The sequence below is a fragment of the Pristiophorus japonicus genome, chromosome 12 (assembly GCF_044704955.1).
Source record: "Pristiophorus japonicus isolate sPriJap1 chromosome 12, sPriJap1.hap1, whole genome shotgun sequence".
NCBI classification, from domain to species: Eukaryota; Metazoa; Chordata; class Chondrichthyes; family Pristiophoridae; genus Pristiophorus; species Pristiophorus japonicus.
Window position 1 is genome coordinate 207,288,935 of NC_091988.1, and position 23,315 is coordinate 207,312,249.

Sequence of the window (23,315 nt, forward strand, 5' to 3'; positions counted from 1 at the left end):
CAGGATCTTGTAGAACTCGACTCGATAACCAAAGCCAAGGCCCAAAGGCAAAACAGGACATGGCATCTGGAGCTTTGGCCAGAAACCCGTATACATATCAGGAAAAGGTGAACAGGCTGGGCCTCTTTTCCCTTGAAAAAAGAAGGCTGAGGGGTGACCTTAAAATGATGAAAGGTTTTGATCGAGTGGATACAGAGAGAATGTTTCCACTTGTGGGGAGGAGCATAACTAGAGGCCATCAATATAAGATAGTCACCAGGAAACCCAATGGGGAATTCAGAAGAAACTTCTTTACCCAGAGACGGGTGAGAATGTGGAACTCGCTGCCACAGGGAGGGGTTGAGGTGAATAGTATCGATGCATTTAAGGGGAAGTTGGATAAACACATGAGGGAGAAGGGAATAGAGGGATATGCTGATAGAGTTAGATGAGGAAAGACGGAGGTGGCTCGAGTGGAGCATAAACGCCAGCACGGACTGGTTGGGCCGAATGGCCTGTGCCTGTGCTGTATATCCGATATAATCCTGTGTAATTGGATGAAATTTTGCACGTGTTACATTATCTTGGACTTCTCGGCCTTCCAGGCAGTTTTAAGCACACGGCCTATCATCAGTTGGCACAAGAGAAACCACAGATGGCAGTCTTGCTTTCACATTGAATCAGCTGAAATATTTAATAAAAAATAAAGTTCCCAAGCCTGTGATTGGTTACATTTAGCTTTTACATTTCACTGAGCTGAATTCAGAATTGTTTGAGTTAAACAGAAGTGTTTGTGTTGCAGGAATTCTCCTGGCCTCATTATGGAAGGAACATTATGGAAGAGATGTTGGAGATTAAAGTTTACAACTACAGCAAAATCTTCAGTAACAGGTGTGTGTCAAAAGGTCACGGTCTGTACCTGAAACAAGGTCCTCAGCAAATGGAGGGCAGTCAGCCTGGCTCCGTCGGTAACACTCTGTGAGTTGGAAGGCTGTGGGTTTGAGCTTTGCACCAGGACTTCGGTGTGTTAGGCAGGGGTCCCGCTCCAGTCAGGGGGTGCTGCATTGTCAGGCAGGGGTTATATTGTCAGACCAGTAATCCAGAGGCTTGGATTAATGATCAGAGACACAAGTTCAAATCCCACCACATCCGTCGAATTTAAATTCAATTAATTAAATAAATCAGGAATAACAAGCTAGTATCTGTAATGGTGACCATGACACCACCGGATTGTCATAAAAACCCATCTAGTTCACTAACGTCCTTCAGAGAAGGAACTCTGCCGTTCTTACCTGGTCTGGGCCTATATGTGACCCAGACCCACAGCCATGGGCTCAAGTGGCAAAGGGCCTACTTCATCTCGTAAATATAATTTTAAACCAGATTGCTCCAGTGTTTCTAACACTTGCAATTTTGTTAGTGGTTTATTGATTGTCTACAATGATCCACTCCTGTTAACTTTTACTTGAAAATTTATATAAAACAGCACAGATTAACAGATCATTCAAATTAAGCAGATTTGAAATAAAAGTTGACTATTTCTTAACTATACCTGAGAAAGGAGGACGGGAGAGAGAATGTTTATAGCATTTGATTACTGCAAAGGGAATCGAAAGCTGAATGTCGCGAGCACATCACCTCCGCCAAGCGCTTGGCCTCCGCGTGCAGTCAGTGTCTCCCCCATCGCCGCTGCTCACCACCACTCGCTCCAGCGGCTTTGGTCATCAGACACGCTGATCGGGATTGGCTCCAGCTTCAATCCTTGGCTTCTCCTGAGGTAGACCAGCTGGGCCGGGGTGGGGATGGGGGCGGGGCCAGAGCAGGGTGGGGGTGGGGCTGGGTAGACCTGGGCTGGGCTGAGCTCCTCGTGTCTCTGGGTCAAGGGAAAAGGAAGAAAGAGACAAGGGTTCCTGCTACATGGGGAAGGTTTCAATATGTAAATAAATCACTGTTTATGCTCCAGTTATGATTTCCAGTGACCTCCTGTAAAGCGTACCTTTGTGGGTATTTGTGGGGCGAAATTGCCAACCGCGGGGGTTGGGGCGCCCACAGCCGCGAGACGGGACTTCCTGTGCCAGGTGCAGAAGTCCCTCCCCCATGCTACGGTGGGCTTGAGGTGAAGAGGGTCGCGACCAGTAAGTTGGCCATTTAAAACATTTTTAGTGCCGCACCTCTCCTATAATTTCCGCCCCGCGAGCGGCCTACAGCCCGGTACGCGTCTTGCGAAGCTGTTGTGGGCATCGCCCTCGGCAGCCTCACGAGGCACTACCAAATATTCACTCCGGTGCGAAAGCGGGTCGCTGCGTATGGTAATGACATCATCATTGCCAACGTGGCAGTCTGCGGGGGCGGGGCCTCACCCAGGGGGCGGGGCCTCACTCAGGGGTTGTTGATGGGCGGGGCCTCATCCAGGGGGGCGGGGCCTCATCCAGGAGGCAGGGCCTCACCCAGGGTCGCTGACAGGGGGCGGAGCCTCACCCAGGGAGCGGAGCCTCACTCAGGGGGTGTTGACGGGCGGGGCCTCATCCAGGGGGGGGGGGCCCTCATCCAGGAGGCAGGGCCTCACCCAGGGTCGCTGACAGGGGGCGGAGCCTCACCCAGGGAGCGGAGCCTCACTCAGGGGGTGTTGACGGGCGGGGCCTCATCCAGGGGGGGGGGGCCTCATCCAGGGGGCAGGGCCTCACCCAGGGTCGCTGACAGAGGGCGGGGCCTCACCCAGGGTCGCTGACAGGGGGCGGAGCCTCGCCCAGGGGGAAGGGCCTCACCCAGTGGGTGTTAATGGGGCACAAATGACCCAAATTTTTCCCCCTTTGATGAAGAAACAGTCAAAGAATCTGTTGAAAGCCTGAAGTGGAGATTATGAACGTGGTGAAAGGGGAAATTAATTCATACATTTATTGCCTTTTTCTAGGCTGCTGGGTCACTTACAGATCAGTCTTCAACAGGTGACTAAAACCGGCCGATTAGTTCTCAGGGAAGCTCTGGTTGACAAGCTGAATTCTCTGACAGATGTAAGTACGCAGCAAACCACTTGCAGTGTCATCCGAGAGTCTTTTGTAATCCCTCGCCGTGTGTGGTGTGGAGTCAATGTTTCGGCTATTCTGTCAGGAAGGCCTGCGTACGTTGCACTCGTGTCAGTAGGGTAGGTGACCAGTCGGATATCTGGAAATGACTGAAATATAAGCTAAAGGTGTATTAAAATATAAATTCATTTTTCAAACTTATTCCTGTGTCTTAGGAAGTGATTGGATAGTAATGGTTTCTGTTTTTATTCCTTTTTCTTTTTGCAAGTTGTTATTTTTTCTCTCCCCTTCAGCCTTGTGTCTTTGCTGGTTGCTGGGATGCAGTTCCGCAGACACCAGGTACATCCAGTCACATGGACATGCTTTGAGTGAAGCAGAACTGTGCCTGCCCACTCCCAGCACAGCACATTAACTAACTCTGCACAAACTGGGCCTGGGAATTCTTGGCTTATAGCCCAGTTAGTCCGTGTCTTGCCCAGCTGCGCTCCCCAGGTCAAAGCTTGCAATGAATTTTCATCATCAGCCAGATATACATGTAGACCCGACCGATGATCCTGACCCTGTCCGGCCCTGAACCTGGGCTTGGACTTGGCAAACAGCAACAATGTAAGACCAGGTAAAGTAACCACCACATGCACGCAAAACCTGTTTGACTCAAGAATGACAAAGGTCAGCCAATAATGAGTAAGCATATTCCCTTAACAACGAGTTGCTTTGACTGTATTTACAACATAGCACAACGAATGAGCTGAGGTATCGGTTTAGGATTTTTATCGCTTATTTCTACATTTTTCAAAATTAAAATAATTAACATACTTCAAAGAGAAAATGCTTTGGAATTGCTGCCGAACTTACGGATGTTGAAGGGGTATACATACTGGTGCCTCTGGCCATTCCTTCTCCTGAGCATTATGTTGGCTGAGAGAGGCGTTTCACGCACTGTTTCCCAGTACACAATATAAGCCGATATTCAGGCTGCTGAGCTTTTTTGAAGCTGTTGGCCAGTTTTTACAAGTTTTCCTAAATGGGGAGTGTTTTAATTCACAGTGTCACTGGATCCTAACTTCATGATGTCATGGGGGAGGCGAGGGTGACAGGGAGCAGGATCTGCTCAAATATACAGCTCCAAACTTACCCAAACCAATAAAGTCATCACTGGTTTTGTTCTAGAGCAGATAGTGTCATTTTTGGGTGGATGAAATAGGAATTTCTGAAGTGTAACTTGGATGCAAAAGTGTTGATTTTTATTATACAACAACAACAATTTAGATTTATATAGCACCTTTACCGCAGTGAAACGTCTCAAGGCGCTTCACAGGAGAATTATGAGACAAAAAATTTGACACTGAGCTACATAAGGACAGATTAGGGCTGGTGACCAAAAGCTTGGTCAAAGAGGTAGGTTTTAAGGAGCATCTTGAAGGAGAAAGAGATGTAGAGGGAGAGGTTTAGTCAGGGAGTTCCAGAGCTTAGAGCCTATGCAACAGAAGGCACAGCAAACTGGTGGAGCGATTATAATCAGGGATGCTCAAGAGGGCAGAATTAGAGGAGCGCAGACACTCAGGGCGGGCGGGGGGAGGGGAGACGGTTGTGGGGCTGGAGGAGATTACAGAGATAGGGAGGGGCGAGGCCATAGAGGGATTTGAAAACAAGGATGAAAATTTTGAAATCGAGGCGTTGCTTAACCGGAAGCAAGCACAGGGGTGATGGGTGAGCGGGATTTGGTGTGAGTTAAGACACGGGCAGCCGAGTTTTAGATCACCTCTGGTTTATGTAGGATAGAATGTGGGAGGCCAGCCAGGAGTGCGTTGGAATAGCCAAGTCTAGAGGTATCAAAGGCATTGATGAGGGTTTCAGCGGCAGATGAGCTGAGGCAAAGGCGGAGATGGTGAAGTTACGGAGGTGGAAATAGGCGGTTTTAGTTATGCTGGGGGTATGTGGGTGGAAGCACATTTCAGGGTCAAATATGACCCCAAGGTTGCGAACAACGTGGTTCAGCCTCAGACAGAAGTTGGGGAGAGGGATGGAGTCAGTACCTGGGGGAGTGGAGTTTGTGGCGGGGACCGAAAACAATTGCTTTGGTCTTCCCAATATTCAATTGGAGAAAATTTCTGCTCATCCAGGACTGGATGTGGGACAAGCAGTCTGACAATTTAGAGACTGTGGAGGGGTGGAGAGAAGTGGGGGTGAGGTAGAGCTGGGTGTCTCAGCGTACATGTGGGAACTGACGCTGTGTTTTCAGATGATGTCACCAAGGGACAACATGTAGATGAGAAATAGGAGGGGCCAAGGATAGATCCTGGGGGGACACCAGAGGGAACGATGTGGGGGCGGGAAGAGAAGCCGTTGCAGGAGATTCTCTGGCTATGATGAGATGGATAAGAATGGAACCAGGCGAGTGCAGTCCCACCCAGCTGGACGATGGTGGAGAGGCGTTGGGGGAGGATAGAGTGGTCAACCGTGTCACAGGCTGCAGACAGGTCGAGAAGGACGGGGAGGGATAGTTTACCTTTGTCACAGTCACAAAGGATGCCATTTGTGACTTTGAGAGCCGTTTCAGTTCTGTGGCAGGCGCGGAATCCGGATTGGAGGGATTCAGACATACAAGTCCAGTTGTTTTGTGTACGCTTTGCATCTAGTGTTGCAGACATTAATTACTGTTTTTTGATGAATTTTTATCATTAGCAAAGCAAACAGGAGCCCTGAAGTCATGACGTAGCCCTTGCCTTGTCCCAACCGTGCCCCAGGTGGAATGGATTTAGCGAATTCAGACATAACAACAGGTGGAACCTGGACCTGTGTGACACACTAGCAATATAAAAGTTCTAAAAGAGGTGGCTGCAGAGATAGTGGATGCGTTAGTTGTGATTATCCAAAATTCCCTAGATTCTGGAAAGGTTCCAATGGATTGGAAGGTAGCTAATGTAACTCCGCTATTCAAGAAAGGAGGGAGAGAGAAAACAGGGATCTACAGGCCAGTTAGCCTGACATCAGTCATCGGCAGAATGCCGAAATTCTTTATTAAGGATGTGGTAACAGGGCACTTAGAAAATCATCATATCATTAGGCAGAGTCAACATGGTTTTATGAAAGGGAAATCGTGTTTGACAAATTTAGTCGAGTTTTTTGAGGATGTAACTTGCAGGGTAGATAAAGGGGAACAGTAGATGTAGTATATTTGGACTTCCAGAAGGCATTCGATAAGATGCCACATAAAAGGTTGCTCCACAAGATAAAGGCTCATTGGATTGGAGGTAATGTATTAGCATGGATAGAGGATTGGTTAATGGGCAGAAAGCAGAAAGTTGAGATAAACAGGTCATTTTCCGGTTGGCAGGCTGTAACTAGTTGCGTGCTGCAAGGATCAGTGCTGGGGCCTCAGCTATTTACAATCTATGTTAATGACATAGTCGAAGGGACCGAGTGTAATGTATCCAAGTTTGCTGATGATACAAAGCTAGATTGGAAAGTAAGCTGTGAGGACACAAAGGGACCGAAATTGCCCTCCGCCCCGTTTGGGGCAGATAATTTAAATTAAATGAATATTCTCCGCCCGAATCCATGGAGTGGAGAATAAAGGGAACTTGGCCTCTTTAACTTTTTTTACATTGTTGGGGCGGCTGAGGGGCGGAAGTGCTTTGGGAGTGGGGTTGAAGACGGGCGGTGTCATACAGCGCTGCACTGAGCACGTGCCGCGTCGAGCTGATGCGTAGTAAGGTCCCTCCCCTTCAGTTAAAGGGGAGGACTGCTACAAGCTCTGCAGCCACTTTAGTGGTGCCCACTGGGCTATTAGGGAGGGCTTCGGCCAGGCCAACAGTCCGGTACCCAAGAGCGGGTGCCTAGCAGCCTGTTGGCAGCCGATCCGAACCTGTGGTCGTCATTGTCGGGCCGAATTCAGAGTCGGCCGACAATTAAAATACAGTGGCGGCTGCGGCGGTGTGCCCTCTCCTTTAAGGGCGGATGCACCGCCCAGCCACTGGCAGCTTCCCGCCGGGGTAAGTTGTCGGGGTGACCGAGCTGTGCAGCTCTGCTCCCGCGGGGCAATTTCCCTCGTGGGCGGAAAGGGGTCGGCACGTGCCTGACGGGTGGGGACACGGAGCGCGGCGAAAATCTGTTTCTGCCACCCCCGGCTCGGGGGCAATTTTGGATGGGTCGGCCAATTCGCCTGCCCCCGGTCGGAAAGGCCCTACCTCTTAGAGGCGGTAATGGGCCTTAAAGAGGGGGATAATTTCAGCCCCAAAGAGTCTGCAAAGAGATATAGATAGGTTAGGTGAGTGGACAATAAGAACATAAGAAATAGGAGCACAAGTCGGCCATTCAACCTCCCCCCCCCGAACCTTTTCCACCATTCAATAAGATCATGGCTGATCTTCTACCTCAACTCCACTTTCCTGCACTATCCCCATGTCCCTTGGTTCCTTAATATCCCAAAATCTATCGATCTCTGTCTTGAATATACTCAAAGACTGAGCTTCCACAGCGCTCTGGGGCAGAGAATTCCAAAGATTCACCACCCTCTGAGTGAAGAAGTTTCTCCTCAGCTCAGTCCTAAATGGCCGACCCCTTATCCTGAGACCGTGGCCCCTGGTTCTAGACTCCCCAGCCCGGGGGAAACATCCTCCCTGCATCTACCCTGTCAAGCTCTGTAAGAATTTTGTATGTTTCAATGAGATCACCTCTCATTCTTCTAAACTCTAGAGAATATAAACTCTAGGTCTATATTCTCTCCTCATGTAGATACTGCTATCGAGAGGAGTGTGATATTCTGGATGAAATAAATATAGTGAGAGAAGAAGTATTAAGGGGTTTAGCAGCTTTGAAAGTAGATAAGTCCCCAGGCCCAGATGAAATGCATCCCAGGCTGTTGAGTGAAGTAAAAGAGGAAATAACAGAGGCCTTGACCATAATTTTCCAGTCCTCTTTGGATCTGGGCATGGTGCCGGAGGATTAGAGGACTGCTAATGTAGTACCCTTGTTTAAGAAGGGAAAAAGGGATAGGCCAAGTAATTACAGGCCTGTCAGCCTAACCTCAGTGGTGGGAAAATTATTGGAAAAAGTCCTGAAAGACAGGAAAAATCTGCATTTGGAAAGGCGAGGATTAATTAGGGACAGTCAGCACGGATTTGTTAAGGGAAGATTGTGTCTGACTAACCTGATTGAATTTTTTGAGGAGGTAACCAAAAGGATCGATGAGGGTAGTGCGTACGATGTAGTGTATATGGACTTTAGCAAAGCTTTTGATAAAGTCCCACATGGTAGACTGGTCATGAAGGTTAAAGCCCATGGGATCCAGGGCAAAGTGGCAAGTTGGATCCAAAATTGGCTTAGAGGTAGGAAGCAAAGGGTAATGGTTGATGGAGGTTTTTGTGACTGGAAGGATGTTTCCAGTGGGGTTCCTCAGGGCTCAGTACTGGGTCCCTTGCTTTTTGTGGTATATATCAACGATTTAGATTTGAATATAGGGAGTATGATTAAGAAATTTGCAGACGACACTAAAATTAGCTGTGTGGTTGATAATGAAGAGGAAAGTCATGGGCTGCAGGAGGATATCAATCTACTGTTGAGGTGGGCAGAGCAGTGGCAAATGGAATTTAATTCAGAGAAGTGTGAGGTGATGCACTTTGGGAGGGCTAATAAGGAAAGGGTATACACATTAAGCGGTAGGCCACTTAATAGTGTAGATGAACAAAGGGACCTTGGAGTGCTTGTCCACAGATCCCTGAAAATAGCAGGCCAGGTGGATAAGGTGGTTAAGAAGGCATACGGAATGCTTGCCTTTATTGGTCGAGACATAGAATATAAGAGCAGGGAGGTTATGCTTAAATTGTATAATACTTTGGTTAGGCCAGAGCTGGAGTCTCAGCAGGGCCCTATATAATCGCAGTAGGACATCTTTACTCTTATACTCAAATCCTCCTGTAATAAAGGCCAACATTCCATTTGCTTTCCTAATTGCTTGCTGTACCTGCAGGTTAACTTTCAGTGATTGGTGTACAAGGACACCCAGGTCCCCCTGAACACCAACATTCCCCAATCTCTCATCATTTAAAAAATACTCTGCTTTTCTATTTTTCCTACTAAAGTGGGTAACTTCACATTTCTCCAATTGGGCAAATGGCATGTTGGCCTTTATTACTCGGGGTTAGAGTGCAAGAATACGGTGTAGGGGACTGCTCCACCGTTTTCCTGCTGCAGCGTGCACACACCGACCCCTTACTGAAATTGCCCCTCGGGAATTTGCCCCTTTCCTGGAATTGCCCCGCCCCCACTTCCGCCCCGATGATGAGGCCACTTCCACCCCACTCCAACAAAACACCTGAAGAATTTCTGCTGAATTTCTCTGGTTAGGCCGCCCCATGCATTAGGCCGGCCAGAACACTTCAGGAGCGGTACATGCGACTTGTTTCAGGCGGTGGGCAGTTTCGTCCCTTGGAAGTCCTGCTCCCTTGGTGAGACCACACCTGGAATACTGGGCAAAGTTTGGGTCTCCGTATCTAAGGAAGGATATACTTGCCCTGGAGTTGGTTCAACAAAGGTTCACTGGACTAATCCTTGGGATGAGAGGGATGTCCTTTTCAGGAGTAATTGAGTAAATTAGGCCTATACTCTGGAATTTAGAAGTATGAGAGGTGATCTGATTGACACATGTAAGATTCTGAGGGGAATTGACAAGGTAGATGCACAATCTCCGGATAAGGGTCGGCCTTTTAAGACTGAGTTGAGGAGGAACTTCTTCACTCGGAGGGTTGTGAATCTTTGGAATTCTCTGCCCCAGAGCGCTGTGGGTGCTCATTCACTGAGTATATTCAAGATTGAGATAGACAGACTTTTGGATTCTTGGGGAAATGAAGTGATATAGGGCTAGGGTATTGAGGTCGTAGATCAGCCATGATCTTATTGAATGGCGTTTTGGCCTACTCCTGCTCCTAATTCTTATATTTTTATAATATATAGATATCTGGAAACTGATTTGAATAGACTGCCTTTTCAATGTTAAACATTCTTGCCATCATTCAAAACGCACTAATATTATCTTTCATATTTTATTGCTAAGTATTATCCCACAAATTAAAGGATAACTGTGAAAACGAACAAAAGCTGACAAAGCATTTCGAAAGCAGCCCTGAATTGTGGCCTGCCACTTGCCCTGAAAGCACAGTTACATGGCGGGCGCAGGTCCATTTCCTGCATCACACAACAGCTGGAGCTTTTTTATCATTTCTTAAAATGCATAGAGATGGCAACAGGCCATTTGTCCCAACCAGTCCGTGCTGGCCTTTACTCGCTATGCAATATTCATATGTTTATCCACCCTCTTCCATATCCCTTCATCCCCCTATCTAATCTTATCTTAAATGTGACACAGTTCTTGCCTTGGTCTCTGACCCTGGGAGTGAATCCCACAGCCCCACCACGCTCTGGGGGAAAAGGTTTCTCCTGCTCTCTCATTTAATCTGTTATCGTCAGCCCCTCGTTCTAGACCCTCAACTACTAGAAACAGTCTCATTCTATCTCCCCTTTCCTATCCTTTCATCATTTCAAACAATGACACTTCATATGCTGTGAAGTGCTTTTCGATGCCCAGAGGTTGTGAAACACACGATAGAAACGCAAGTTGTTTCATTTCTATTGAGAAATCAAAGCGCAGGAGGAGAGAGATTCAGTGAAATCATGAGTCGTGGATAGACCTGTCAGCCGTGGGTATTGAAGTCCCATAGATTGTAGAATGGAGGGAATACTGAGGGAGTGAAGGATGTCCATAGCTTTCTGGGGGAAAGCCAAGCTGGAGTAACAAACATGGTGACTTTAATCTACATATAGACTGGGCTAACCAAACTGGTAGCAATGCGATGGAGGAGGATTTCCTGGAGTGTATAAGGGATGGTTTTCTAGAACAATATGTCGAGGAACCAACTAGAGAGCTGGCCATCCTAGACTGGGTGTTGTGTAATGAGAGAGGATTAATTAGCAATCTTGTTGTGTGAGGCCCCTTGGGGAAGAGTGACCATAATATGGTTAATTAGGAGGGGAAAATAGACTATGAGAGTAAGCTTGCAGGGAACATAAAAACTGACTGCAAAAGCTTCTGTAGATTTGTGAAGAGAAAAAGATTAGTGAAGACTAATGTAGGTCCCTTGCAATCAGAATCAGGTGAATTTATAATGGGGAACAAAGAAATGGCAGACCAATTGAACAAATACTTTGGTTCTATCTTCACTAAGGAAGACACAAATAACCTTCCAGAAATACTAGGGGACCAAGGGTCTAGCGAGAAGGAGGAACTGAAGGAAATCCTTATTAGTCAGGAAATGGTGTTAGGGAAATTGATGGGATTGAAGGCCGATAAATCCCCAGGGCCTGATAGTCTGCATCCCAGAGTACTTAAGGAAGTGGCCCTAGAAATAGTGGATGCATTGGTGGCCATTTTCCAACATTCTATCGACTCTGGATCAGTTCCTATGGATTGGAGGGTAGCTAATGTAACCCCACTTTTTAAAAAAGAAGGGAGAGAGAAAACAGGGTATTATAGACCGGTTAGCCTGACATCGGTAGTGGGGAAAATGTTGGAATCAATTATTAAAGATGTAATAGCAGCGCATTTGGAAAGCAGTGACTGGATCGGTCCAAGTCAACATGGATTTATGAAAGGGAAATCATGCTTGTCAAATCTTCTGGAATTTTTTGAGGATGTAACTAGTAGAGTGGACAAGGGATAACCAGTGGATGTGGTGTATTTAGACTTTCAAAAGGCTTTTGACAAGGCCCCACACAAGAGATTGGTATGCAAAATCAAAGCCCATGGTATTGGGGGTAATGTACTGACGTGGATAGAGAACTGGTTGGCAGACAGGAAGCAGAGAGTCGGGATAAACAGGTCCTTTTCAGAATGGCAGGCAGTGACTAGTGGGGTGCCGCAGGGTTCAGTGCTGGGACCCCAGCTATTTACAAAATACATCAATGATTTAGATGAAGGAATTGAGTGTAATATCTCCAGGTTTGCAGATGACACTAAGCTGGGTGGCAGTGTGAGCTGTAAGGAGGATGCTAAGAGGCTGCAGGGTGACTTGGACAGGTTAGGTGAGTGGACAAATGCATGGCAGATGCAGTATAATGTAGATAAGTGTGAGGTTATCCACTTTGGTGGCAAAAACAGGAAGGCAGAATATTATCTGAATGGTGACAGATTAGAAAAAGGGGAGGTGCAATGAGACCTGGGTGTCATGGTACATCAGTCATTGAAGGTAGGTATGCAGGTACAGCAGGCGGTGAAGAAGCCAAATGGCATGTTGGCCTTCATAGCGAGAGGATTCATAGTGAGGGCAGAGTTGGCTAAAGTAGACTGGAAACACAGACTAAATGGTGGCACAATTGAGGAACAGTGGAGGACTTTTAAGGAGCTCTTTCATAGTGCTCAACAAAAATATATTCCAATGAAAAAGAAGGGCGGTAAGAGAAGGGATAACCAAGGAAATTAAAGAGAGTATCAAATTAAAAACCAATGCGTATAAGGTGGCCAAGATTAGTGGGAAAATAGAAGATTGGGAACATTTTAAACGACAGCAAAGAATGACTAAGAAAGCAATCAAGAAAGGAAAGATAGATTACGAAGGTAAACTTGCGCAAAACATAAAAACGGATTGTAAAAGCTTTTACAGATATATAAAACGGAAAAGAGTGACTAAAGTAAATGTTGGTCCCTTAGAAGATGAGAAGGGGGATTTAATAATGGGAAATGTGGAAATGGCTGAGACCTTAAACAATTATTTTGCTTCGGTCTTCACAGTGGAAGACACAGAAACCATGCCAAAAATTGCTGGTCACAGGAATGTGGGAAGTGAGGACCTGGAGACAATCACTATCACTAGGGGGGTAGTGCTGGACAGGCTAATGGGACTCAAGGTAGACAAGTCCCCTGGTCCTGATGAAATGCATCCCAGGGTATGAAAAGAGATGGCGGAAGTTATAGCAGATGCATTCGTTATAATCTACCAAAATTCTCTGGACTCTGGGGAGGTACCAGCGGATTGGAAAGCAGCTAATGTAACGACTCTGTTTAAAAAAGGGGATAGACAAAAGGCAGGTAACTATAGGCCAGTTAGTTTAACATCTGTAGTGGGGAAAATGCTTGAAACTATCATTAAGGAAGAAATAGCGGGACATCTAGATAGGAATAGTGCAATCAAGCAGACGCAACATGGATTCATGAAGGGGAAATCATGTTTAACTAATTTACTGGAATTCTTTGAGGATATAACGAGCATGGTGGATAGAGGTGTACCGATGGATATGGTGTATTTAGATTTTCAAAAGGCATTCGATAAGGTGCCACACAAAAGGTTACTGCAGAAGATAAAGGTACGCGGGGTCAGTGGAAATGTATTAGCATGGATAGAGAATTGGCTGGCTAACAGAAAGCAGAGAGTCGGGATAAATGGGTCCTTTTCGGGTTGGAAATCGGTGGTTAGTGGTGTGCCACAGGGATCGGTGCTGGGACCACAACTGTTTACAATATACATAGATGACCTGGAAGAGGGGACAGAGTGTAGTGTAACAAAATTTGCAGATGACACAAAGATTAGTGGGAAAGCGGGTTGTGTAGAGGACACAGAGAGGCTGCAAAGAGATTTAGATAGGTTAAGTGAATGGGTTAAGGTTTGGCAGATGGAATACAATGTCGGAAAGTGTGAGGTCATCCATCTTGGGAAAAAAAACTGTAAAAGGGAATATTATTTGAATGGGGAGAAATTACAACATGCAGCGGTGCAGAGGGACCTGGGGGTCCTTGTGCATGAATCCCAAAAAGTTAGTTTACAGGTGCAGCAGGTAATCAGGAAGGCGAATGAAATGTTGGCCTTCATTGCGAGAGGGATGGAGTACAAAAGCAGGGAGGTCCTTCTGCAACTGTATAGGGTATTGGTGAGGCCGCACCTGGAGTACTGCGTGCAGTTTTGGTCACCTTACTTAAGGAAGGATATACTAGCTTTGGAGAGGGTACAGAGACAATTCACTAGGCTGATTCCGGAGATGAGGGGGTTACCTTATGATGATAGATTGAGTAGACTGGGTCTTTACTCGTTGGAGTTCAGAAGGATGAGGGGTGATCTTATAGAAACATTTAAAATAATGAAAGGGATAGACAAGATCGAGGCAGAGAGGTTGTTTCCACTGGTCGGGGAGACTAGAACTAGGGGGCACAGCCTCAAAATACGGGGGAGCCAATTTAAAACCAAGTTGAGAAGGAATTTCTTCTCCCAGAGGGTTGTGAATCTGTGGAATTCTCTGCCCAAGGAAGCAGTTGAGGCTAGCTCATTGAATGTATTCAAATCACAGATAGATAGATTTTTAACCAATAAGGGAATTAAGGGTTATGGGGAGTGGGCGGGTAAGTGGAGCTGAGTCCACGGCCAGATCAGCCATGATCTTGTTGAATGGCGGAGCAGGCTCGAGGGGCTAGATGGCCTACTCCTGTTCCTAATTCTTATGTTCTTATGTTCTTATGATTTGAGTATAGGAAAGGGACGTCTTACTGCAGTTGTACAGGGCCTTGGTGAGGCCATACCTTGAATATTGTGTACAGTTTTGGTCTCCTAATCTGAGGAAGGACATTCTTACTATTGAGGGAGTGCAGCGAAGGTTCAACAAACTGATTCCCAGGATGGCAGGACTGACATATGAGGAGAGACTGGATCAACCGGGCCTGTATTCACTGGAGTTTAGAAGAATGAGAGGGGATCTCATAGAAACATATAAAATTCTGACAGGATTGGACAGGTTAGATGCAAGAAGAATGTTCCCGATGCTGGGGAAGTCCAGAACCAGGGGACACAGTCTTAAGGATAAGGGGTAAGCCATTTAGGACCGAGATGAGGAGAAACTTCTTCACTCAGAGAATTGTGAGCCTTTGGAATTCTCTATCACAGAAAGTTGTTGAGGCCAATTCGTTAGATATATTCAAAAGGAAGTTAGATGTGGTCCTTACTCCTGCACCTATTTTCTATGTTTCAGGCCGGCAAAGATCTTCGGCCCATCTAACCTTCCTATCCAGTGTTCCCTCCTGCCCATCGAGTTCACCTATCCACAATAGTTCAAATATAGTCAAACACAACACACAATCCGGATAGACATCGTCGACATCCGACCGTGACAAGTAGCTGGTATTGGTCCCGATCGGACGTACGGCTGTTGGCACGAACAGCTCTTCTCTGCACCATCTGCACTAAAAAGCCCTTTAGAAATCTCCTTTATTCTCTCTTTAGGGGTAGGCCTGAGGTAAAATAATGGACAGGACTATTTAGCCTATAAGGGCTTTTCCCAAACCACGGTGCAAATGATATGTCAAGTTCTTTGTCTCAACTCTCAGATGAAAAACCATCCATCTGATTTCCTCCTAGCTCTCCTGTCCTGATCCTCCCAAGTTTGGAGTCAGACAGGCCATTCTTGGCCTTCAGATGTCCGGAGCTGCTTGTTATCAGTTATTTATGTTCAAGTAGCTTTAGCTGTGTAAAACTATTTCATTCTCTCATCAGACTATCCAAAACATAAGCAAATACTAAGGGCTGGACTTTCCACTTCACATCGCCCATATATCGCCCAAACGGACCTCTGTCGCCCATTTTGCGCAAAAAATGGAAACTAGGCCAGAAACATCGCCGAAAAAATAAGCCCCCAAGTTTCGGCACACTTCGCCAAACTGATCGCCGAGCTGATCGCCCACACATCGCCGATTTGAAGTTCTGGCACATCGCCATCACATGGCCAGGCTGATCGATCGCCGAGAACATCGCTGGGCAAGAGTTGCTTTTCCCGGACTTTACTGCAGGGCACTACGGACGCCACTTTGAAGTTCGGAAGAAGGGTGGAGGCAGCTAAAAAAAAATCGAGCTTAGATAGTTGTGAGTAATTTAAAGGTCCTTTATAGATAGATCTACTCAGATTAGTACTTATATTTAATTTTACTAGTAGTAGTTTAGTGGATTAGCCATTTTTTAGTGAAAAGTGCATTTATATCAAGTGAAAATAATTATTGATAGTGATGGTGCCGATGTTTTCTGCGCCATTACTTGTAACTGCTCACACGCTGGTTTATGAAAGGATCAATAGAAGAGGCGGCAGAGTAATGCAGAGACAAAGGAAGCAGAGGAGGCGAGCCTATAGCCAACGAAGGTACTTGGAAAAGCAATCTTACCTCAACTTGGCTGAAAATACGTGTCTTAGGAGGCTGCGCTTCCGGAAGGAGGTCATCGCTGAGATTTGCCAGCTCATCAAGGGGGATCTGCAGCCTTCCAGCACCATCAGAACTGCACTGTCCATTAAGGTGAAGGTTACTGCAGCCCTAACCTTCTACGCATCGGGATCTTTTCAGGCTTCAGCTGGCGACATCTGTCATATCTCTCAGCACGCTGCACACTGCTGCTTTCGGCAGGTGACTGAAGCCCTTTACGCTCACAGGATGGACTTTATAAGCTTCCCTGTGACCAGGGAGGCACAGACCGGGAGAGCTTTGGGTTTCTCGAGAATAGCAGCCTTCCCCAAGGTGCAGGGAGCAATAGATTGCATGCACACTGCCCTGAAAGCACCTTTAAAGAACGCGGAGGTGTTTCGTAACAGAAAGGGATTCCACTCCCTAAATGTGCAGCTTGTTGTCGACCACAAGCAAATAATCATGGCAGTAAATGCTACATTTCCTGGCAGCATCCATGATGCACACATCCTACGTGAGAGTGCTATCCCTGACCTGTTTGTCAATCAGTCAGAAGGTCCCAGTTGGATGCTGGCGGATAAGGAATATGACCTTGCCAGTTGACTGATGACCGCACTGTGTAATCCCGTCACTGAAGCAGAGAAACATTACAACGAAAGCCACATAGCGACACGCAACATCGTTGTAAAGACAATTGGAGTCCTAAAGCAGTGCTTCAGATGCCTGGACCATTCTGGTGGCAGCCTACAGTACCACCCTGACCAGGTCGCTGAGTTTATTGTGGTGTGTTGCATGTTGCATAACCTAGCTATAAGGAAAGGACAACTAATGCCAGATGGGGCTGCAGGTCCACCTCCAGAAGGAGGGGAGACGGAAGAGCCAGCCGGCGAGCAGGAGGAGGAGGAGGAGGAAGAGGAGGAGGAGGCTGGTGAGGACCTCTGGAGGTCAATCAACCGCGATGTAGCCATGGTCCCACCCACCTCCCCCAGAAGACCACTACCCGGTGCCAGTTACGCAGCTGCTAAGCTGTTGCGTCAGCAGCTCATTTATGAACGCTTTGCCTGAACTTACATTGGGGATAGTCACATTTACATTTACAGTTACCGTTAAACAAAAGTTGCATTTGCGTTGAGTTACATTTTTGCCTTGCCTGCACTGGCCTGACATTTGCATTAATGCTTTAGCTTCAGTAAACTTATGTTATAATAGAATGCACAACAAATGCACAACAAATGCACAACAATTGTTAAAATGTTATGCTTAACGTAACTATAAGAGAATGCACAATTGTTAAATTCAGTGAAAAATTTTATTTAAAACAATGAATTTTCAAAATTATTATACCAACATCCTCCTCCTCTTCCGCCTCAGAGCGTGCCGGTGCCGGTGACGGTTACACCTGAACGAGCGTCTCAGGTTGACCTGAAAAACACATGATCTTTTTACAAAGCTTATTCGAACATAACTGTGAACACGTTACATATCAATACTCTCACTACCCCAGAAAGCTATAATGGCTGCACCCCTGCATACATGCATGACATGACATCATTAGTATATCATAAGTACATTAAAAGTATATTGCATATTGCATTATAATTACAGGACATGAGATCCGTTACTTATTTAGGTTTTTAATACTGTTTGACATGAGACGCATGACTAGGCTCCGCCAAACGGCCGAACAGCTCTCATGGCCAACCAGCGAGGCCGCAGGCTCCTCGATCTCTGTTGGGGGCTGCAGCTGAGCAGAGCCGCCTCCCGCCCGCCTTTGCTGGGCACGGTTGATAGATATCTTCCTCTGCAAACACGAAAAGAGCATGGCATGGCATAAGCTAATGGACTAGGTAGCACATGAGGTCACAACAGTTTAAAACGTTACGTGCTGCTGGTTCAGAGCACTGTCTGGATCTTAACATGGGTCATGTAATACATTTATGAATGACAAACTTAAATTCAATGCAGGAGATTCATTGCTCTAATAAACATTTGAAACAGTAAAAGATTAAATATAAAATATAAAATGCAACTTACTCTTGCTGTCGCGACCAAGCTCTTCCAGCGTTTTCGGCACTGGTCCACCGCCCTCGCCTCATGGGATGCCGACGAGACGACATTGGAGATCTCGGCCCAGATTTTCTTGTACACACCGGGTGGGGGGTTTCCCGTGCACACCCCGAGTCAATCCGGCCCACCGGGAATGCACCTCATTAACAAGGGCCTCATTTGCTTCATCACTGAAGGGCTTTGCCCTTTTCCTCACCCCTTCTCCTTCTAGTCACATTATATAATTTTTATAAAGTTTAAATCAATCAATTCGAGTGCTCTTGTACTATCTCTCTCCTCTCTTTCCTCTCTGCCTTCCTCCTCTCCCTCTATTCCCTCTCTCTCTCTCTCTCTCTCTGCCCGCCCCCCTCGTGCCTTCTGCGCATGTGTGGATGACCCCTGACCTCCCGAAACGCGGGAAAGCCAGTCGGACGGAAAAAACCCACAGAAGCCCGTTGCTAGGGAAGCTTTTGCCTTCCACATCGTTGGACGCTCGGTGGGCGAAGTCTCATCGCTGACCTTTCGGATCGCCCACTTCACACCGCTGACCTTTCAGATCGCCCACTTCACACCACCGACCTTTCGGATCGCCCATTTCACACCGCTGACCTTTCGGATCGCCCATTTCACACCGCTGGCCTATCTCCGAGAGGAAAATCGCAAAAAAAAAACGGGCCATGTTCCAGCGATCAGTAAGGCTGAGACGGCCTCGTGGAAAGTCTAGCCCTGTGTGTCTATCCCGTTATTCTAACACCAGTCTGGAGACTTTTTGTCTCGTTATTTCTTCCAATCCATGATTTCTTGCAGCTGATACTCTCTGGAGTTTAGAAGAATAAGAAGTGATCTCATTGAAACATACAAGATGTTGAGGGGGATTGACAGGGTGGATGCAGGTTGGATGTTTCCCCGGGCTGGGGAGTCTAGAACCAGGGGGCACACAGTCTCAGGATAAGGGGTCGGCCATTTAAGACGGAGATGAGGAGAAATTTCTTCACTCAGAGGGTGGTGAATCTCTGGAATTCTCTGCCCCAGAGGGCTGTCGAGGCTCAGTCGCTGAGTATATTCAAGGCTGAGGTCGATAGATTTTTGCACTCGAGGGGAATCAAGGGATATGGGGATCAGGCAGGGAAGTGGAGTTGAGGTCGAAGATCAGCCATGATCTCATTGAATGGCGGAGCAGGCTCGAGGGTCCGAATGGCCGACTCCTGCTCCTAATTCTTATGTTCTCCCCTTAACATTCTCTGGTCTAAGGACACTGTGATTATTGGTTTCTGTTAATCAGGAGGGCCAGAAAACCCAGTTAGCAAATGGGCCTCTTGATGTGGTTCTGTTAATGCTACATGCTTGCTCACAGGCCTCCCCACACCCCCACTCTCACACAGACAGGAAGGACCCCCCCCCCCCACACCCCCACTCTCACACAGACAGGAAGGACCCCCCCCCCCACTCTCACACACACAGGAAGGACCCCCCCCCACTCTCACACACACAGGAAGGACCCCCCCCCACTCTCACAGAGACAGGAAGGACCCCCCCCCCACTCTCACACAGACAGGAAGGACCCCCCCACACTCTCACAGACAGGAAGGACCCCCCCCCCCCACTCTCACACAGACAGGAAGGATCCCCCCCACTCTCACACAGACAGGAAGGACCCCCCCCCCCCACTCTCACACAGACAGGAAGGACCCCCCCCACTCTCACAGACAGGAAGGACCCCCCCCACTCTCACACAGACAGGAAGGACACCCCCACACTCTCACAGACAGGAAGGACCCCCCCCCCACTCTCACACAGACAGGAAGGACCCCCCCCACTCTCACACAGACAGGAAGGACCCCCCCCCACTCTCACACAGACAGGAAGGACCCCCCCCCACTCTCACACAGACAGGAAGGACCCGCCCCCCACTCTCACACAGACAGGAAGGACCCCCCCCCCACTCTCACACACACAGGAAGGACCCCCCCCCACTCTCACACAGACAGGAAGGACCCCCCTCACTCTCACAGACAGGAAGGACCCCCCCCCCCCACTCTCACACAGACAGGAAGGATCCTCCCCCCACTCTCACACAGACAGGAAGGACCCCCCCCACTCTCACACACACAGGAAGGACCCCCCCCCCCACTCTCACACAGACAGTAAGGACCCCCCCCCACTCTCACACAGACAGGAAGGACCCCCCCCCACTCTCACACAGACAGGAAGGACCCCCCCCCCACTCTCACACAGACAGGAAGGACCCCCCCCACTCTCACACAGACAGGAAGGACCCCCCCCCACTCTCACACAGACAGGAAGGATCCCCCCCCCCCACTCTCACACAGACAGGAAGGACCCCCCCCCCACTCTCACACAGACAGGAAGGACCCCCCCCACTCTCACACAGACAGGAAGGACCCCCCCCCACTCTCACACAGACAGGAAGGACCCCCCCCACTCTCACACAGACAGGAAGGACCCCCCCCCCACTCTCACACAGACAGGAAGGACCCCCCCCCCACTCTGAACTTATTCTGAGAGGGGTGCGAGGGCTGCATATTCACAACCCTTGAAGGTGGCAGGACCGGTTGATGAGGTGGTTAAGAAAGTGTCTGGGAAACCTGGCTTTGTAAATAGGAGCATTGAATACAAAAACAAGAAGTCTTGCTAAACCTTTACAAATCTCTGGTTAGGCCCCAGCTGGAGTATTGTGTACAATTGTGGGCACCTCACTTTAGGAAGGTTGACAGGGCCTGGGAGAGGAGGGATGGTACCAGGGATGAGGGAGTTCAGTTATGTGGAGAGACTGGACAAGCTGGGCCTCTCTGTGCGAGTGGGGGGGGGGGGGGGGGTCCTTCCTGTCTGTGACAGTTGGGGGGGTCCTTCCTGTCTGTGTGAGAGTGGGGGGGGTCCTTCCTGTCTGTGTGAGAGTGGGGGGGGGGGTCCTTCCTGTCTGTGACAGTTGGGGGGGTCCTTCCTGTCTGTGTGAGAGTGGGGGGGGTCCTTCCTGTCTGTGACAGTTGGGGGGGTCCTTCCTGTCTGTGACAGTTGGGGGGGTCCTTCCTGTCTGTGTGAGAGTGGGGGGGGGGGTCCTTCCTGTCTGTGACAGTTGGGGGGGTCCTTCCTGTCTGTGTGAGAGTGGGGGTGTGGGGAGGCCTGTGAGCAAGCATGTAGCATTAACAGAATCACATCAAGAGGCCCATTTGCTAACTGGGTTTTCTGGCCCTCCTGATTAACAGAAACCAATAATCACAAAGTACTCGGTAGAAGGATAGTAGGAAGCTGGGAAATAGTCATAGAAATCAAACGGCAATTCAACATCCCCAACTTAGTGAAGCAATCACTCAACATCCAAGATTGAATGACCTTCACCCTGTGACTGAGATGAAAGAGCGCAGGTTAGCCAAGCTGAGTCGAAGGCAACACATGATCATTTTCTAACTGCTGTCTGATTTCAGATATTGGTGGATCTGGAGATCCGATACCAGCCAGTCGAGGGAGCTGTGGGAACATGGACGGAAAATGATTTTGTGGTTGATATAAGTGACAGGTCAGTGAACTACCCGTCGGAGGATGCTGAACTTTCACAAGTCGAAAAGGCGCATTCACGGACTCAGCTTTTGCATCCATTCCAGTAACGTTACTTCTTCCTTTCTGCTTTTATGGGGGTGGGGTGGGGGTTTGATTGATTGAGTGGAGAGGCCCTAGGGCTGGGAGGAGGAATTTTATTCCACTTTGGCAGCTTCATGTCCGGTGCAGCATGAGCCAGGCGGGAAGTACACTTCCTCGAATCTACCTCAGCTTCAAGCCCAGAAGAGTTGCACTTGTCACACCAGGGTGGATCGTACAGCACAAAAGGAACACATTCAGCCCATCATGCTTGTGCTGATCCTTTGAAAGTGTGACCCCATTAGCCCCACTCCCTGCTCCCTCTCTGACTGAGATGTGCAATAAGAACTAAACTCGCCACCATTTAGTGCAGTGTGCCTTTTAAGAAAGGTGAGATTATTCAATGCCGGATAATTAATGCTTTATTAAAATGTGTTTCTCCTCTGATGGATTTTTCCATTTTCCCCCTTTACAGGGAGGCTCTGATTTTCCAGAATGAGGGCTACCAATCTCTCGAGTAAGTATTGCCTTTATTCTTTTTTCAAATAACAGTTTAAAAATCATCTTCTAAAGTACTGGGAAACAGAGCGCAGCACTTCCCACATAACCCTTTCATTTATTTCCTGCTCGCGGTTTGAGATCAATCACTTCAGTCCGGCGATCTGAGGGGGTCCTTTAGCAGATTCCAGCCTGGGAGAGGGTTGGGAAAGGAGCAAGTCTCACGACTTGGGCAGTCTTCATTACGGAATGTAGATTTCTAACATTTAACATTCATTTGTGCAACATTCAAAAGCATTATCTGTGTGTGCTGTGTGAGAGTTTGTGAAGTTGTGCTAACACTTTCTGATGTCCTAACCCTAACTCTAACCCTAACCTTAACCCCAACCCTGACCCTAACCCTAACCCTACACTCTGAATCTCCCCCCCTCGCTTTAAAATTGTCCATTTTTAACATGTGCCATTTGCCTGGCTGTCAGCCTGATGTGTTGGTTTCTGTAGGTTCAATAATAAGACATTTTGTTCCAGTTTATGGCGTTATTTGAAATCTGTGTGCAAATGTCACTATCATCATGTCCCCTGTTACTGTGACTGAAGTCACATTCTCGGGGACAACCAGATAGAGACTTCCAACACTCTTCAGCTGTTGACACCCAGGCAACTATTGCTCAATAAAAATGCTGATTTCATCAGCTGTGCTTTGTGTTTCATTCACTTGCAGACCGACTGAACTGGAGAAAGCGGAACAACTTGATAAAAAGATGAGAGATCTTGGGCGGAAATTAGTAAATAATGATGGCAATGAGGATGACGATGATATTGATATTTCTGAAATTGATATCAGTTCCGTGTCGTTTACTCCACCGAAAAGGTGAATGATGAGGTGAAAGACTTGCATTTATCGCACTCCTATAGTGCAGCAACTGTTCATGTACTTAAACATGGAAACATTTTTTGCACAGAAAGATCCCACA

At 47.7% G+C, this 23,315-nt stretch overlaps 1 protein-coding gene across 1 annotated transcript in view; it reads left to right on the forward strand.

Moving 5' to 3' along the window:
- fer1l4 (fer-1 like family member 4) overlaps positions 1-23,315 on the forward strand; it is a 229,219-nt gene that overhangs the window by 24,727 nt on the left and 181,177 nt on the right. The window contains exons 3-7 of the mRNA XM_070896525.1: positions 782-870; positions 2,891-2,990; positions 21,693-21,784; positions 22,319-22,360; positions 23,063-23,212. Coding sequence (XP_070752626.1) covers positions 782-870; positions 2,891-2,990; positions 21,693-21,784; positions 22,319-22,360; positions 23,063-23,212 — 473 coding nt within the window. The remainder of the gene's footprint in view (positions 1-781; positions 871-2,890; positions 2,991-21,692; positions 21,785-22,318; positions 22,361-23,062; positions 23,213-23,315) is intronic.